The 19,132-nt window shown below is 42.6% G+C and overlaps 1 protein-coding gene across 1 annotated transcript in view; it reads left to right on the plus strand.

Annotated features, from left to right (window-relative positions):
* LOC126259922 (splicing factor 3A subunit 2-like) overlaps nucleotides 1-16,475 on the plus strand; it is a 130,938-nt gene extending 114,463 nt beyond the window's left edge. The window contains exon 3 of the mRNA XM_049957052.1: nucleotides 16,292-16,475. Coding sequence (XP_049813009.1) covers nucleotides 16,292-16,475 — 184 coding nt within the window. The remainder of the gene's footprint in view (nucleotides 1-16,291) is intronic.
* The last annotated feature ends 2,657 nt before the right edge of the window (nucleotides 16,476-19,132 follow it).

Here is a 19,132-nt window from a genome sequence, read left to right on the forward strand (position 1 = left end):
GCAAAAGGATAATGTGCTTCCTCACACTGACCATGCCTAATGGAGACAATCAGAACATGTGAGTGAGAAACTTCCACATTCTCCATACAGTTGTAATTTGGCACTCTCTGTCACTTTTTTGGTACTGTAATGGAACAGACGCAAGGCCAACACTGAGATGGTGGAAATATTCAGAAAGCAGTGTGTCAGTGTCTATGTGCAGATGTAACAGACTTCTATTGTAAGAATATTCCAGAACTTGCAGAACATGGTAAAAATGTAAGCAAAGAAATCAATATAATGTTGAAAGGTGAGAGAAGAGTCTGTAAATTACAATGATGTACCTCTTTTATCTAAAAAGTAAATATTAAGAGATTTAAAAATTTTTGCTCACTGTTTTCAGAATGATTTTTGGAAATGTTTACTTTTTTTATACGCTCATGTTCCACAGAAACCAATGTGCATGAATTTTGTACAAATAGTGAAGGAAGTTGTGGTATTTTGGACAATAATGTATGGGTAAAATAGCCAATGATAAGTTAATGGTTGAATCTCATCGTGGGGCGGCAGCAAGAACACATTAGATTCCTCTGATCCATGATACTGCTGGACCCCCTAAATCAGGCACATTCTGGGATGAAAATACTGCTGGAGGAAATTGGATACCACACTCCAGCCTCAATTGTTAGAGTCCAGTATTTATACTTTATGTGGGTTGGCCATCTGGGCACTTGTTGACATGGTAAGCATACAGGGCAATGTGGTGTTGTGGCCAGTACTGTAAGTTTGAAGCTTAGCTACATTTGCAAATACTGTGGCTGGCACACTGGTGGTCACAGATGGCAGTGACCACAGTTGTTTATTTTTAAGGTATTGTGTATGTAGTTCATGTAGATTAATTTTTCATGCTGTCATGATAATTCAGGAGTCATTATGTTACAAAGGAATGTCAGATGATGGGAACAGGGTTTTATTTTGTGGTGAATGTAGTTCTAACGGATTATTTATCTAATCTATAACTGATATGTTAACGGTTTTCTTTGTAGAATATTTGGTTTAGTATGCAGGTAATTTATGGTGTAGTGCCTTTAAGAAATTTTTATGTTGTTTAGTAAGGGAGTTACACAATTGTCAGCACTTTGAGGATTTCTGAGTGGTGACTGCCGACATCAGTGGTTATGCGTATAGAAGAGTGTGCATTATGGGAACCACTGTGTACTGAGGAGTTTGGTGTCTGCACTCCCTTGCAGTTACTGCACTAGCGATGGACTCTAACGAGTAACACTATAAATGAGGATATCCTACAGAACATCTGGCTGTTGTGCCAACCACCACAGGTACAGAAGAATGTCACTGTATGTGCCGGCAATCTTGACGCAGCTTCATAACATGCAGACAACATCACAGGTATAGCAGCTAGTGGCTCACAGTTGAATAATATTACTGCATCATTACAGGCATAAATCACTAGACTTACTGTGCAAGTCACTGCACTGCAAACTCAGCATCACAGTCACCAGCCACAGCGCCACCACTCACCAAGGAAATGCAGCCAACTGCCCTCAGCTGTGAAGTTTTGCTGGTGCCACAGGCTGTTTGGCTCTGAAGTGCAGAAATTCAGTCCTCTGTGTGAGATAAAAAATGTGCCTGGAGTGTTAGTAATGACCGCAACTTGCTTTCCAAATAGAAGCTGTCAACTGTTTGTTACTGAGTTCTCTACAAAACTACAATTCTCAGTGGACACAGGAGTCAATACGTATATCAGTGCATCCATCTTCCCATGTGTTTCACCGCACTAGTGATGACTGTTGTCTCTTTTCCACCAATGGTTGTATCATCCAGACATGTGGTTGCTTGGCACTGCTGCTAAACCTTGGCCTACAACACAACTTTGACTGGCAATTTAATGTGGAAGATGTGATGCACCCTGTCCTTGGAGCAGCCTTCCTATCAGACATGACTTCCTACTTTCATAATAGTCATCTCCTGGACACCACCACTAATTTGACCAGCCATGGACATGTGTGCTGTGTAGATGATACTGTTGTGTGAGTGATCGTAGGTGATTCTCTGTACATAGCACTTCTTAGACAGTTCCTGGCAGTAACTTGGCAGCTGCTTACATTAGTGCTAGAACAACAATTGACAGTACATTATATACTGACAACTCCAGGACTGCCAATTCACACTCATCCTCATTGCCTAATAAAGGAAAGTTGAAAGAACTGAAACAAGAGCTTTCCTTTGTGCATGCCTGTCAAGCAGTAGTTGGCCCTTACTGCTACACTCAGTTCTCACGTAGATCAACGGATGGTGTGTGTGCAGCTCAATGCTAGAACAGTTCCTGATTGTTATCTGGTCCTGGACACTAAAGGGTTTGCATTCAACATCCATGGCAAGCACATCTTTTCGACATTATATTTGATATGTGCATTGTAACAAGTACCCATTGCTCCAGAAGACATAGGTAAACTCACCATCTGTACCTCGTTCTGTCTCTTTGAATTTGTGATAGGGCCTTTTACACTATGCAGCACTGCACAGATCTTCCAGCTTTTTATGGATGAAGTTACACGAAATCTCAACTTTTATATTATTTTATATTAATGGTTTTTTGGTTATGTCCAGTTTTGAAACTGAATGCCTGAAACATTTACGTTAGACCTTTACTTACCTCCATTCACCTGGACCACTCATAAATCTGTCAAAGTGCATCTCAGGCATTAGAAGTGTGCTCAAGGAATACAGCCACTACTAAGGGAAGGAAGAAGCCATAACATCCCATAGCCTACAGCTGTCCCTGAGTATCGACTATTTCTCAGTGTCACTAATTTCTGCTGCCATTTCATGCACAACCCTGCACTCTTAGTTGCTCCACTGAATGAAATTTTGTGAGTCTCACAGAAATCAAGAGAAGCTAACCCAGTCTTCAACAGTATGAAGACCATTATCACTGAGGCTGCATGGTTAGCACACCCAGTCTCTGAAGTGCCACTCACCTTGGACTGCAGAGGACAATTTATGACTCAAATAGTCCATGTCATGGGACAACTGAATGTACCAGCATATGTCCTCTCTCGTATAGAATCTATTCCAGGCACAGTTTTGGCACAGCAATCCAACAATGAGCTCCAAGATTTGATGGCAGAGCCACCTAGTCTGCAGCCTCATTGTCTCCAAGTATCACCATCAGACATGTCTACATCTACATCTACATTTATACTCCGCAAGCCACCCAACGGTGTGTGGCGGAGGGCACTTTACGTGCCACTGTCATTACCTCCCTTTCCTGTTCCAGTCGCGTATGGTTCGTGGGAAGAACGACTGTCTGAAAGCCTCTGTGCATGCTCTAATCTCTCTAATTTTACATTCGTGATCTCCTCGGGAGGTATAAGTAGGGGGAAGCAATATATTTGATACCTCATCCAGAAACGCACCCTCTCAAAACCTGGCGAGCAAGCTACACCGCGATGCAGATCCACTTGAGTTTATTAAACATCTCCGTAACACTATCACGGTTACCAAATAACCCTGTGATGAAACGCGCCGCTCTTCTTTGGATCTTCTCTATCTCCTCCGTCAACCCGATCTGGTACGGATCCCACACTGATGAGCAATACTCAAGTATAGGTCGAACGAGTGTTTTGTAAGCCACCTCCTTTGTTGATGGACTACATTTTCTAAGCACTCTCCCAATGAATCTCAACCTGGTACCCGCCTTACCAACAATTAATTTTATATGATCATTCCACTTCAAATCGTTCCGCACGCATACTCCCAGATATTTTACAGAAGTAACTGCTACCAGTGTTTGCTCTGCTATCATATAATCATACAATAAAGGATCCTTCTTTCTATGTATTCGCAATACATTACATTTGTCTATGTTAAGGGACAGTTGGCACTCCCTGCACCAAGTGCCTATCCGCTGCAGATCTTCCTGCATTTCGCTACAATTTTCTAATGCTGCAACTTCTCTGTATACTACAGCATCATCCGCGAAAAGCCGCATGCACATGCTGTTGCATTGTGACATCTCCACATCAAAGTCACTACCATTTATTTGTGACTGTTAACTCTTGACAGCGGACAGTCACATCCACACATGATCTGTCTCATCCAGGGGTCCGAGGCACAATGGATTCAGATAAACGAACTCTCATGTGGCCAAATACAGATGAAGACTGCAAGGCATTTGTGCACCTATGTATGACTGTCAATGAACCCCTTGGCACAGTTGTCCCACCTAACTAGTGATTCAACTAAATACATATTGACATAGTTGGACCTTTACCATAGTCTGAAAGATATACTTACTGCCCAATTCCCATCAACTACTGGACTCGTAGCCTGAAGTCTTTCCCATGGTTGAAAACCCCGCCAAAACAGTTGCAACCACAATGTTTTGTGAACGAATTGCTCATTTTGGAGGCACCTTCACCAGGACAGGCAGTTTGCATCCTACCTGCAACCACCCTGTTAGGCATGAAGCACATTCGAACAATGTATTATCATATGACAGCAAAAGGATTAATGAAGTGTCTGCACCAGTGCCATGATTTGCAATGTTGGAGAGAAATCCTACAAGTCATCCACCTGGGCCTCCATGCATCCAGCTGTTAGCACATTGGAGTCACATTCGGGAGGATGATGGTTCAAATCCACATCCAGCCATACCGATTTGGATTTTCCATGATTTCTCTAAAACACTCCAGGCAAATGCCGAGATGGTTCTAGTGAAAGGGCACAGCCGATTCCCTTCCCCATCCTTGACACAATCCAAGCTTGTGCTCTGTCTCTAATGACCTTGACGCCGATGGGACATTAAACCCAATCTTCTTTCCATCCTACCTTTCTTCCATGCATCCATCAAGGATTAACTGAAACCTACAGCAGCAGATCTTGTTGACAGCCAAACAATTCAACTGCCCCGTGAAGCCCTCAGCAACATGCCAGACACTCTTATCAAGGCATAAGACTTTGTCAACAAACTACACACACAGATCCATCAGCTCCATCACCAAAAGATCAAGAGATGCACTGTACTTTCAGTTTTGCCAACCTGTGCAAATGTGACCAAGCTTTTGTTTGCCATGTTTCTGTCCACAAACCTCTGCAGCCACCTTATGATGAACAGTATCCAGTCCTCAGCAGAGATGACAAAACGTTTAAGGTTGACATTGTGGCTACCCCAACAACAGTCTCCATCGACCACCTTAAACCTGTATTCAGCACTGCCCACACTGGTACCATGGATTGCCTGACACACCAAGTATGCACAAGATAGAATCATCCATCACTCCATTGTCCATCGTGGACAAACCACAACAGATACTGAATGTTGACGCTGATGCCTCATCAGCAGTACCAAAAACTGATGTCATGCGATCAGGACATAAGTCCACTTCAGTCACAGATAGCATTAGCATGGGGTAGAGAGGGGAGGGGGAGGGGGGGAGGGTGATGTAGTGATTGTGCATCGTTACATCAAATATGTGCAAGATGCAAAGTGTTTATGCTGACTTAACTGATGGCATTCATTTATTCTTTTGTTTTTGTAACTATTCCTTGCATTGATTCTCACCATGTGTTTATTTATTTCTTGTATTGATTCCCACTATGTATTCTTGGACCATTTTATGCTTTTGCACACTATGCTATCAGGTGTTGGATTAAAGCAATTTACTCTAAACCACCACAATTTAATGTCTTGGACTTCTGAAAATGTAATATTACAGGTGACCAGTAATGTCTAAGCAATACAGATTAAATACAGAGGTCATGGACACAGCTAAGATCAGACAGAAACTTAACAGGAGTTATGGATTTATTTTGTATGATGAAAGTGGGCAACTCATGATACACAAAATAATTAACATCAAGAAAAATGAAACATTTATTACTTACAGTCAATGTAAGGAAAATTTTCTAAAACAGTGATATCTGGCTATCTTACCCTAAACCATAAGGAATAATTACTATTTCAAGTGTTATTAACTTGTGCCCTGGCCAGTGGTGCTTTGTGCCCATTTTCATTGGTGGGGCCCAAATAAAAAGTCAATAAACTTTGTAACAGAATTATTCTGAACCGTTGTTATATAACCTTCATGTCTGTCATATATGTCAGACAAAAGGACTGTTTCAAAATGTTTCTTTCCCTTGATGTACTGTAGTACGTGTTGTTTCATCTGCCTGCACAGAAAGAAAAGTGGCAACATTAATGTCTTTAATAAGTTCTTCAATCTAAACTTTATATATACAGTCTAAGAGTTTATTTTGTATAATGTGTGATGTATATTTAAAGATGGCTGTACTAAGTGGTCATTGAACACTTTGTCAAGATTTCCTTGAAGACGTAATAAACTGAAGAAATTGCCACAGGTAGCTCAACCCTTAGTGCTAGCTCATGAGTTCCACAAAACATTGAGCATTCTAGTACTCTGTTTAATAGATATCTATTCTTCATAACTAATTCGTTATGTTTCCAAATTGTCATTTTATATCCTAAATCAAACTGAGCAGCAATGATAATAGTGCCGAACATTTTTGTATTTATGAACATTTTCAAAGTCTGCTTTCCTCATGTGTCTTATTCCATTCACTTAAGCACTTTAGAGCCTTACAGCTGACTGTTGTTCACAATCCTTCACCACCAAGTGATGCATAACAGAAACAAAATAATTTTTATTTCTCTTCACCTACTGTTAGTTGCAACATTTTGCATAACTATGTATTGCAGAAATCTGTGTTCTTCTTCCCATTAGGGTTGAGACACTAATAAACCTTTTGGTTCATGTGCACATGACTGCTTGGTTTCTAGCTTTTCTTTCATACTCAATAAATTAAAGGTTTATTTAGCAAACTATCTACTTTACTGATTTCAGAATCACTGTAAGAATACTTTCAGCCATAGAATAGTTTCAGCCACAAAGCCCAAGAATGCAGAACACTACTGAGAGATGACCACTTTTGCTGTTTCTGGGCTGGCTGGGCCAAGCGGTTCTAGGCGCTTCAGTCTGGAACCATGCAGCTGCTACGGTCACAGGTTCGAATCCTGCCTCGGGCATGGAGATGTGTGATGTCCTAGGTTTAAGTAGTTCTAAGTCTAGAGGACTGATGCCCTCAGATGTTAAGTCCCATAATGTTTGGAGGTATTTGAACCATTTTTTTTTTTTTTTTTTTTTTTTTTTTTTTTTTTTTTGGCATTTCCTATTGGCCTACAGGAAGGTGCATTATGTGAGGTAGGTGAAAATCTGGCTTACAGGACCAAGCCAGTTGGATCCAGAAACTTTGTACAGGTGCAGATGGGTGGTAGAGTGGTAACATGACAGAGACAGCAGGGTTTCCTGAGGTGTGGGGAAGGATGGGCATGGGTGAGACGTCACCCTGCTTGGCCCATCTGAGGTGGCCCCAAGATATGATGGTATGTATAGGGATGGAGGAAGGGAAATGGCTTGGTCACATAACTATGACTGCAGTTTACAGATCCAGGGGTATGGAGGGAGTATGAGCCTATGGGCCACAAGGCACTGGCTCTCAGCCTTAAGTTGAAAGGGGCAGGGGAAGCAATATAGGTCTGTCATTGTGGAACGATGGGCTGAAGGAAGGTTTAAGGAAGAAGTAACAGCAAGACTTGGCCCTGCTACTGGCAACTCAGAGTAGCATTGTGTGTTTCTGCAGTGGACCAGTTGAAACTTCATCTGGGTATCTCATATTTCTGTTACCCGTACTACACTGAAATTGTGTCGTACCCATACTGTTTAATATAACACTGAAAAAATATGCAGAATAAAACTACATCACAAAATTCTGGTGGGGCTGGGCCCCTCTGTCCCTTACAAATGACCTACACTTGGCACTGGTAATGTCAATAGCCAAATGGCCTGAATAGATGCAGAGAGCTTCCTTTCAGATTGGAGATAGTGCCACAGACATGATATGTGAATTGTAGTGGCAAATGTTAAAACAAAGGCATTTTTCGTTGCGACGGGATCTTCTCATGAAATTTCAATAACTAGTTTTCTCCTCCGATTGTGAAAACATTCTGTTGGCACCCACCTACTTAGGAAGAAATGATCATCATGATAAAACAAAATAAATTAGGGCTTGCACAGAAAAATTTAAGCGCTCATTTTTCCCGCGTGCCGGTAGAGAGTTAGCTTGAAAGTGGTTTACTGAACCCTCTGCCAGAGTAATCATGTAGATGTAGATGTAGACATAGGTGGAGACCTTTTAAAACATTTATTAACAACCCAAGAAATTAAATAAAGATCCAAAATAAAGTGTATGCATTCCCTTCAGTCATCAATTAAATCTTAACCCATCACAATTAATGTTTGTAACCCAGATGCCAATGAATTAATCAATAATCTAAAACCTAAGCTATGCTACCAGTTTCAACATTTATCAAACAATAAAATCTTAAGGAGAACTAGAAGTTCTAGATGTCAGCTTCTAAGCACAGTTCTCAATAACCACTTGCAGCACAGAAAAAAATCAGGCAAATGCAATTAGTTTTACTATAAATAATGACACAGGCTTAGTGTGAGCTTATCTACACTCAAGTGCTTGCATGCGCACATGTAGCAGGCCAGCAACGCAGTCCCAAGTGCCACAGCAAAAGCATGTGGTAGTCCCAATAAACTAGCGTAACATAATATAAGAAAATACGTAGAGTGAACCACTGTCTGAAAGCATTTATAACAACCACTGATGCACTTCATTAATGACAGTCTAGCACTCAACACAAATTATGTGCAGTGGCTCTGCATCAATTACAATATGCAGATTGTCTAAACAGACCAGGGAAGATATGATAAACAGGAACAATGTTCACCAACAACCTCACATATACCATTTCCACTGTGTGTCCAGCCTCAATTGTGCAGTATCAGAGCCTTAAACCATTAACATCAGTATATCCATCAGCCAAGTCATCATATTTAAAATTCTTCCAACACAAAGGGTGTACCATCTCTCAGCCAATTCCTTGCAACACACTTTTAACAGCAATACATCACATCATGGAAATAGCTGCTGCTGGCACATGTGATCCTCACAATCTGCTCCAGCTGACTCCATGCCCATCCTTCTCTCCCCTGCCACCACTTTCTCATGGTGCTCTTGTCAGCCCAGGCCACACACATCAAAGATGTCCAATCCCCTGACACAAGTAAAGATGATGTGTCAACTTTTGGCACATCCCCCCCCCCCCCAAAAAAAAAAAAAAAGAACAGAGCTTGGAGCCCATATCTCCAAAGAGCACTGCCACAATATTACCTATTTAACTATTTATGGCTCTAGGTGCCGGCTTCACCTGGGGGAGGTGAGCTGCAAACATTGTCTTTCTCTTTGGGTCAAACAATAACAGGATGATAGGTGTATAGGTGTTAAAATTCCTATGATTTCCCATGGTCCTGTTTCTTCACAATTTTATCAGGTGCCTTACTAGTTACTCCCAGGTTTAGCACCATTGTGCATTCACTGACGCAGTACGGGTTTGGCTGCTGTTTTTTGACATATCTCTGATTTTCTGTATGATGGGCTACTATTCTTTCCAGCTTACCTCCGCTGTATAGCAATTGCAGGTGGGTTATCTTCTCCAGCAACAGACCACAAATGACTCACTGGGGTTTTAACCTTAAACCCAAGGAACAACTCAGTGGGGGTGACCAGTGACCAACAAGTTTTTCTGTATTAAAGGCCAACTGGGTTGTGAATGATCCCACACCTGCTGGTCCTTGCTGTAGTAGGCTATTAAGGCAGGGAGCAATTTTCTGTTCACTCTTCCTGCATAATATGGATTATGATAGTATGGGGTGGTCATACTATAATGGACACCAATGTCAAAACAACAATTCTTGGACCCTTTCGATGTGAGACACAGGACATTCTCTGTTACTAACATTTTGGTCAGCTTACTATGGTTTTAAGAGTGAAAGTGGCAGAACTTGTCATTGTAGTCCTTGTAGGGAACACCCAAGTGACATGCAAAGGATATAGCACAAACACAAGGATATAGCAGTTCTCATCGCTAGATCTGGGTCACGGTACCACAGAGTCAACACAGGGCTTGTCAAATACTCTTTCTGACAGTTTACATGCTAATAGAGCAATCCTGGCTTTATGAGCTGGCATGATTTTAGCACATCTTACACACACACCAATTAAAATGTCAGCATGGTCATTGCATCTACAGTGATGAGCAGTCCTTCTAGAAATATACCAAGGGTCTCACTGAAGCCTTCACTGACCATAATTATCCTCCAAACCTTCTACAAGAACAAATCAACCATGCATTATCTTCCCAGTCTCCCACAACCTCCAAAAGCCCCACCATCCAGCCACAGAGGAGCATTCCCCTCACAACTAAGTACTACCCAGGACTGGAGCAACTGAATTACATTCTCCACCAGGGTTTCAGTTACCTCTCGTCGTGCCCTGAAATGAGAAACGTCCTGCCCACTATCTATTCCACCTCTCCCACAGTGGTATTCCACCGTCCACCAAACCTACACAATATACTCGTCCATCCTTACACAACTCCTGCTTCCAATCCCTTACCTCATGGCCCATACCCCTGTAATAGACCTAGATGCAAGACCTGTCCCATACATCCCCCACCACCACCTACTCCAGTCCGGTCACTAACATCACCTATCCCATCAAAGGCAAGGCCACCTGTGAAACCAGTCATGTGGTCTACAAGCTAAGCTGCAACCACTGTGCTGCATTCTATGTAGGCTTAACAACCAGCAAGCTGTCTGTCCACATGAATGGCCACCAACAAACTGTGGCCAAGAAACAAATGGGCTACCCTGTTGTTGAACATGCAGCCAAACATGAAATTCTTCATTTCAATGACTGCTTCACAGCCTGTACCATATAGATCCTTCCCATCACCACCAGCTTTTCTGAATTTCACAGGTGGGGAACTTTCCCTGCAATACATCCTACATTCCAATAACCCTCCTAGCCTCAACCTTCATTAGTCACTGTCCTCACCCATCCAGCACCTTCCTTGCTCCCATTCCAGCACTACACAGCCGTCATTCCACCACCACACCCAATCCTTTTTTTAATTTATTTATTTTATTTTATTTAAATTTTTTTATTTATTTCTCTCCTTTTCCGCTACTTCCCTCCCACCCACCCCCACCCCCCACCCCCCACCCCCCGCCCACCGCACCTTTTCCCTGCCTGCCGCTCAACCTGCAGCACTCCACTGTCTGCCATCTCCACCATACTATGCTTCCCCTTCCCCGCCCCAGCCTCCTCCTCTTCCCCCCCCTCCCCCCCCCCCTCCTGTCGCCACTCCCAACATGCACTGGTGCTGCTGCTCACAGTGTGGTTTCAGTTGTCTGAGACTGCAGTTGTATGTGTGGGCTGCATTTGTGTGAGTTTGTGTGTGTGTGTGTGTGTGTATGTATGTGTGTCTTTTATTGATAAAGGCCATTGGCCAAAAGCTGTAAGTGCAAAAATCTTTTTGTTGTGCCTATCTTCAACTCAGTATCTCCGCTATTTGGTGAGTAGCAACTTTCCTTCTCAGAATATTGTTATCCTGGATTTTCCATTGTTTGACAATTAGTGTTTATGTACAAAATACATAACTTCAATTGAGCTTATAATAATCTCAAGTCAGCTGGGTCCACCACCAAATGGATGCCTTAGTTGTATACAACAGTCCACTAATGTTGCTGGAACCAGGCCAACATAAGCAATATGAATGATATCACGATAGGCTCTTCTGAAAGGGAAACTATATGAAAACCTGGCCCCTGACACATTGAATATCATCTTCCTTTCCTCATAGTGCTGGCACTTTCCCCTTTAACATCCATCCTTAAAACCAGGAAATTAAACATTCCCTAGTTAATAACTAGTGTATAACAGCGTGAAGCTGAATTCTGAACACTAAGCCAGAGACTAATGAATTAACCAGTAATCTAAAACCTAAGCTACACCCACAGTTCTTGAAATAACAAAGTCTGAAGGTGAAGTGGCAGTGCTAGATTTTAGCTTCTAGACACAGTTGTCAATAGCCAATTGCAGCACAGTAACAAACAGTTTGCCAAACAAACAATAAAAGATTAGGTGAACTCACTCAGCTTTGTTACAGATAATGATACAAGCTTGGTGCGAGCTAAACAATACCCGAGAACTTGCATGCACACAAATAGCATGTTGGCAACACAGCCCTGAGTGCCACAGTAATAGCATGCATTAGCCCCAACAAACTAGCATAACACAAGAACATACAGAGATTAAACCCACTGTCTGAAAGCAATTGCAGCAATTACATACTACATTCATAACCACCTGGTGCACAATAAAAATTACATGCTGTGGCTCCACACTGATTACAATACACAGCTTGTCTAACAAGGCCACACAAAGTATCATAAACTGCAATAACATTCAACAACAATATCACACATGCTAGTTCCACTGTGAGTCCAGCTGTACACCTCACTTTTGTAGTATCAAAGCTTTAAACCATTAACATCAGTACATATCAGCCAATCCATCAATAGATTTCAGCTATATAAAACGTTTCCAAAACACAGGGTGCACTGCCCATCACCTAGTTCCTAATGGTACCCACTTAACAGCCATCCATCATGTTATATCAGTCACTGCTGCTGGTCGCACATGTGTTTCTCACAGCTTGTTCCAACTGACTCCATGCCCATCTTTCTCCCCCCCCCTCCACCCCTCCCTCCCCCTCACCACCACCACCACTGCCTCCCAATGGTGCTTATGCCAGGCCAGGACATACACCACAAAAGTGTCAAGTCCCCTGATGTAAGCATAGGTCTGCTAACTTATGGTACAGTATGTACACTGCTGCGAAATAGCTTGTGCATATCTTCAAGCATCTGCAGGCTCATGTCTTTTAGTATTTCTGTGACATTCTAACATGGCTCAAACAATCTTGTGAACATTCGTGTTGTTCTTCTCCATATATCAAACAATGGAAGTTCCAGGTGGGAAAATCAACAATGCGGGGGAAGACAGATTGCTACTTACCATAAAGAAGACACATCAGGTTGCAGACAGGCAGAATTAAAAGACACTTACATAAAGCTTTTGGCCATAGCCTTCATCAGTAAATGAGAAACACACAGTACACACACAAGCAAGCACACCTCATGCACACACAACTGTCAACTCCAGCATCTTGGGACAGAATACAACTATCATGTGGATGCAAGCAGCACTCTAGAGGGGACTGAGAAGGAGATAGGATAGTAGTGTATGGGTTGGGGGAGAAATACAAACACAGTCTAGACTGAAACTTCCTGGCAGATTAAAACTGTGTGCCCGACCGAGACTAGAACTCGGGACCTTTGCCTTTCGCGGGCAAGTGCTCTACCATCTGAGCTACCGAAGCACGACTCACACCTGGTCTCACATCTGTACTTCTGCCAATATTTCGTCTCCTACCTTCCAAACTTTACAGAAGCTCTCTTGCGAACCTTGCAGAACTAGCACTCCTGAAAGAAAGGAAAATCTCATTCTGGAAACATCCCCCAGGCTGTGGCTAAGCCATGTCTCCGCAGTATCCTTTCTTTCAGGAGTGCTAGTTCTGCAAGGTTCACAGGAGAGTTTCTGTAAAGTTTGGAAGGTAGGAGATCAGATACTGGCAGAAGTAAAGCTGTGAGACCGGGTGTGAGTCGTGCTTCGGTAGCTCAGATGGTAGAGCACTTGCCCGCGAAAGGCAAAGTTCCCGAGTTCGAGTCTCGGTCGGGCACACAGTTTTAATCTGCCAGGAAGTTTCATATCAGCGCACACTCCGCTGCAGAGTGAAAATCTCATTACAGTCTAGACTGCCAACAGGTGAGGCATGAGAAAGTTGTGGGGCAGGGAGGTGGGAGGAAAAAGGAGCAAAAAGAGGAGAGGAATGGGGAAAGATGGGCTGCAAATAAACAGGGTGGGAGATGAGAATGGGGATAAGATGATAAGACAGAGGGCATGGAAATTGTTGGGTGGAGGGTGTGGAGACAGTATGTTACAGTAGGTTGAGGTCAGGAGAATTACAGGAGCGGAGAATGTGTTGTAAGGATAACTCCCATCCACACAGTTCAGAAAAGCTGGTGGTGGAGGGAAGGATCCAAATGGCTCAGGCAGTGAAGCAGCCACTGAAATCAAGTGTGTTATGTTCAGCTGCATGTTGTGCCACAGGGTGATCTGTTTTGCTCTTGGCCACAGTTTTGTAGTGGCCATTCATCCTGCTGGACAGTTAGGTGGTAGTCACACCAGTATAAAAAGCTGTGCAGTGATAGAAGCAGACTTGATAAATGACATGGGTGCTTTCACAGGTGGCCAAGCCCCTGATGGGGTAGGATAAGTCTATAACAGGAATGGAGTAAGAAGTGCTGGGTGGGTGGATTGGGCAGGTTCTGCACCTATCTTCCACAGTAATATGATCCTTGTGGCAAGGGGTTGGGATTGGGAGTGACATAGGCACGGATTAAGACATTTTGGAGGTCACATGGGTGATGGAACACCATTTTAGAAGGGGTTGTAAGTATCTCAGGTAGGATGTCCCTCATTTCAGGGCATAACGATAAGTAATCAAAGCCCTGGTGAAGGATGTGGTTCAATTGTTCCAATCCGGGTTGGTACTGAGTGATGAAGGGAATACTACTTTGTGGCTGCTTCACTAGGTCCTCCTCAACCCAGCACACCACCTCCCTGGATGTTGACCTCCTCCTCTCTGATGGCTCTGTTTGCACCTGTTTCCATATTAAATCCACCAACCACATCAGTATTTTGATAGCTGTCATCCTTTTCACACCAAAAAAATTCCTCCAAATAGACTGGCAACCTGGGGACAGCTTATCTGCAATGACAAAATCTCCCTTGAACATTATTCTGAGGGCCTCATCAAGGCCTTCACCGATAGGCAATACCCCGTGACCTAGTCTGCAAACAGATCGCCTGTGCCATTTCCATTGGAACAACTGAACCACATGCTTCACCAGGGCTTTGATTATATATCATTATGGCCTGAAATGAGGGACATCCTACCTGAGATACTTCCCACCCATCCTAAAGTGGTGTTCGATCACCCACCCAGTATCCACATCTGTCACAATGCCACTTCCAATCCCAACCCCTTGTCATAAGGATCATACTCCTGTGGAAGACCCAAGTGCAAAAGATGCCCAATCCACCCACCCAGCACTTTCTACTCCAGTCCTGTCACACATTTATCCTGCCCCATCAAGTGCTAGGCCACCTGTGAAAGCAGCCATGCCATTTACCAGCTCTGCAGCAATAATTGCAGTTCTTTTTTATATTGGTATGGCTACCAACCAGCCATCCAGGAGGATGAACGGCCACTGCCAAACTGTAGCCAAGAGCAAAGTTGACCACCTTGTGGCACAATCTGCAGCTGAACATAACACACTTGATTTCAATGGCTGCTTCACTACCCAAGCGATCTGGAACCTTCCCTCCACCACCAGCTTTTCTGAACTGCAAAGATGGGAGTTATCCTTATTCTCCGCTCCTGTAATCATCCCGGCCTCAACCTATGGTAACATACTGTCCCCACATCCTCCACCCAACAATTTCCATGCCCTCTGTCCTATCATCTCCTTCTCATTCTTATTTCCCACTCTGTTTATTTGAAGCCCTTTTCAAACACATCTGCCTGTCTTTCTCCATTCCTCTTCTTTTTGGTTCCTTTTCTCCCCACAACCCTGCCCCACAGCCTCCTGACACTGCACCTGTTGGCAGTCTAATCCTTTCATTCTCCACTAAACAGCATTTGTCTCTCTCCTCACCCATACACTATTATCCCTTCCCCTTCCAGCCCCCTCCAGATTGCTTTTTTCATCCCACATGATAGTTGCATTCTGGCATGAGATGCTGGAGCTGGAAGTCATGTGTGTGTGAGGTGTGCTTGCTTGTATATGTGAACTGTGTGTGTCTTATTTACTGATGAGGGCTGTGACCAAAATTTTATGTAAGTGTCTTTTATTTGTGCCAGGTTGCAACCTGACATGTCTTCTTTACGGTAAGTAGCAATGCGTCTTCTTTATATATGTTCATATATTTTCAATATTCCCTGTTATTCCTATTTAATATATGTCCCACATAGATGAACAATATTCAAGGATGGGTTACATGAGTATTCTTACAAAACATCCTATCCTTGTAGACTGATGGTATTTCCCAGTATACTACCAATTAACTGATGTTTTCTACTTGCTTTACATATAATAATTAAATATATGTGATCATTACGTTTAATATCCATGAAAATTGTTACACTAATATGATTTCAAAACCAAAACAATAGTCGCAATTACATCATGAGCCTCAACGGGAACAACAACCACTCTTCTGAAAGAGACAGAGATGGTAGCACCAACATCAGTTCCAGAAAAACCTGCAAGAAAGAGGAAGAATCAACAGAAGCAACAGTGGATAGTGAAGTGACTGAGAAGAAAGCTGTACCTGCAAACATTCTCATGATTTGCTAGGGACAGACAAGAAAAATGAAAAGTCTCCAAGATTAGTAGTATTCAGTGTTTATCAGTTCCCCATCAAAATACCCAGCCCATAAAAAAATAAAGTGCAATAGCTTCCTCGTTTACATGATAAAACACATCTGAAATGACACATGCAGCTCTAAAATTATACAATCTAGCACTATGAGAGATGGTGAATCTTGCATTTATGTAAAGAAAGTGATGATGTTTAAAGTTAGAAATTACAAAGTGAAGAAAAACATGTACACATATCAGGTATAGAGACAAAAGGCATGTATGTTCCAAAGATGAACTATACAATCATTCTCCCAGAGGTGACAGGGATATTTTGATTGTAAAATTACTTAAAGTACTGAATACGGTTTCAAATCCGAGGACAAAATTCTCATTTGCAGAGATTTATGTAAACATCAACAGAATGAACCCATATGGGTCCTGCAGCACATTCCTGAATATTATGCACAGCTATAGGATATCACAATTGATTAACACTACCCAAAGGGTAACCATTCATTAACCATATACTAACTGACCTGCAGAAGGAAAGTTGTATTGTTGTTGTTGATAAGCTTGGCCTTTCAAATCATTCCAGTCGCATGTTAAATTAAACAAAGCCACAGTAAACGAAACTAAAATTATCACCTATATAACTCCTTTTGGTGTAGAGAAAACCCTTTTCTCTACACCAAAAAGAGTTGAATTTGCAACACAGATGAACAATGAAACATGGGAAGAAATGTACACAAAGACACTCACAAATGGGAAGTTTTTAAAGTTTCTATTGATATTTACACACAGAGTTGAAGAAGTCTTTCCAATGTACTGAGAGTCATTAAAGATCAAAACAAAAATACCTACAAAGGAGCAATCTTCCCCCCCCCCCTGACTCAGTACCACCCAGGACTGGAACACCTAAATGCCTCTTGTTGTACCCTAAAATGAGGAATATCTTACCCACTATCTTTCCCAAACCTCACACAATGTTATTCTGCCCCCAACTGAATCTACACAATATCCTTGTCCATCCCTCTCCACTTCTGCTCCCAACTTCTTGCCTCATAGCTCATATCGATGTAATAGACCTAGATGCAAGACTTGTCCCACTACCACCTGCTCCAGTCTGGTCACCAGCATCACCTATCCCAACAAACCATCAAAGGCAGGGCTACCTGTGAAATCAGTCATGTGATCTACAAACTAAGCTGCAATCATTGTGCTGCATTCTAAGTGGACATGACAACCAACAAGCTGTCTGCCCATCTGAATGGCCACCAGTAAACTGTGGCCAACAGACAGCTGGACCACCCACTTGTTGAGCTTGCTGCCCAGCACAATGTTCTTCACTTGAATGACTTCTTCACTGCCTGTGACATTTGTATCCTTCTTAGCAGCACCTGCTTTCCTGTATTGCACAGGTGGGAACTCACCCTGCAATATATCCTATGTTCCCATAACCCCCTTGACCTTAACCTTCATTCGTTCCTATTCTCTATGCATCTGGCCCCTTCTCTGCTCCCACTCCAACACTACATACCCTTCTGATCCGCCAACACATCCACAGTCTTTCTTCCCCTCTTCTATTTCTTTCATTTTCCACTCCACTCTCCTTCTCCCTTCCTCTCATCCCCCATCCCTATTTAACCATCTAGGAGCACCTGGTTGCCCTAACCTGTCCTCACCACAGCCCTGCATGCTCCCAACCATAAGCAGCACTTTACCATCCCCCATCTCTAACTTGCTATCACTCCCCCTTCCTGCTCCAGTCTCCTCCTTACCTCCTTCACTCAGATTGCATTCCTCATCACGCACAGTTGCTCACAGGCCAGTCTCAGTGGCAGAGACAGTGGTGATATGTGTGTGATCCATACTTGCATGAGTGTGTTTATGTTGCCTACTTTAGAAGAAGGCCTTTTGGTCAAAAGCCCACATGTTCAGCAGTCTTTTTGTTGTGCCTGTCTGGGACTCAACATCTCCTATGTATGGTGAGTAGTGATCTATCCATTTCATGATATTGTCAATATTTCATCCTGGATTTTCCAAACAAAAATAGTTGGATGGCCAATGGGATAAGTAAATCTTTCACAGCCCTCAAGCATCTCAGGAGTACAAAAATAACCAAAATGGTCCTGATTTCACAACTATACCCCACATACAAAAAGATACATATAAAAGCATTGCTAGTATCAAAAAATCACAAAAATGGCAGATTTATAAAAGAGGCAGAGATTAAAATAAAAGCTGTCTGGAATGTCACCAAAAAGGAGACAAACAGGAAAAAAATTAAACATAAAATTTCAGCACAATGGTACCACAACATATGATCCAAAAACTTTAGGAAACTTTGCAAAACAATATTCTACCACATAGCTACCAAACTATAGCACAAATCTGACAAAACCCAATCTGTACAAACACTGGATTATGTTCCAAACACAATGATGCTGTGATTCACCAGTATGGGTCAACTACGCAATGTTGTGCACATCCTAGCAACATAAAACTTCGTCAGGTGTAGATGATGTGCCTGTAGGCTTGCTGAAGGACTGCACAGACATGATTAAGGATTCTTTAGTATACTTTATAAATAAATACTTCACCACGTTTCTTCCCAGGGACACTAAAGCATGCAGAGTCTTGCCTGTACATAA

This window comes from Schistocerca nitens, chromosome 1 (assembly GCF_023898315.1).
Source record: "Schistocerca nitens isolate TAMUIC-IGC-003100 chromosome 1, iqSchNite1.1, whole genome shotgun sequence".
NCBI classification, from domain to species: Eukaryota; Metazoa; Arthropoda; class Insecta; order Orthoptera; family Acrididae; genus Schistocerca; species Schistocerca nitens.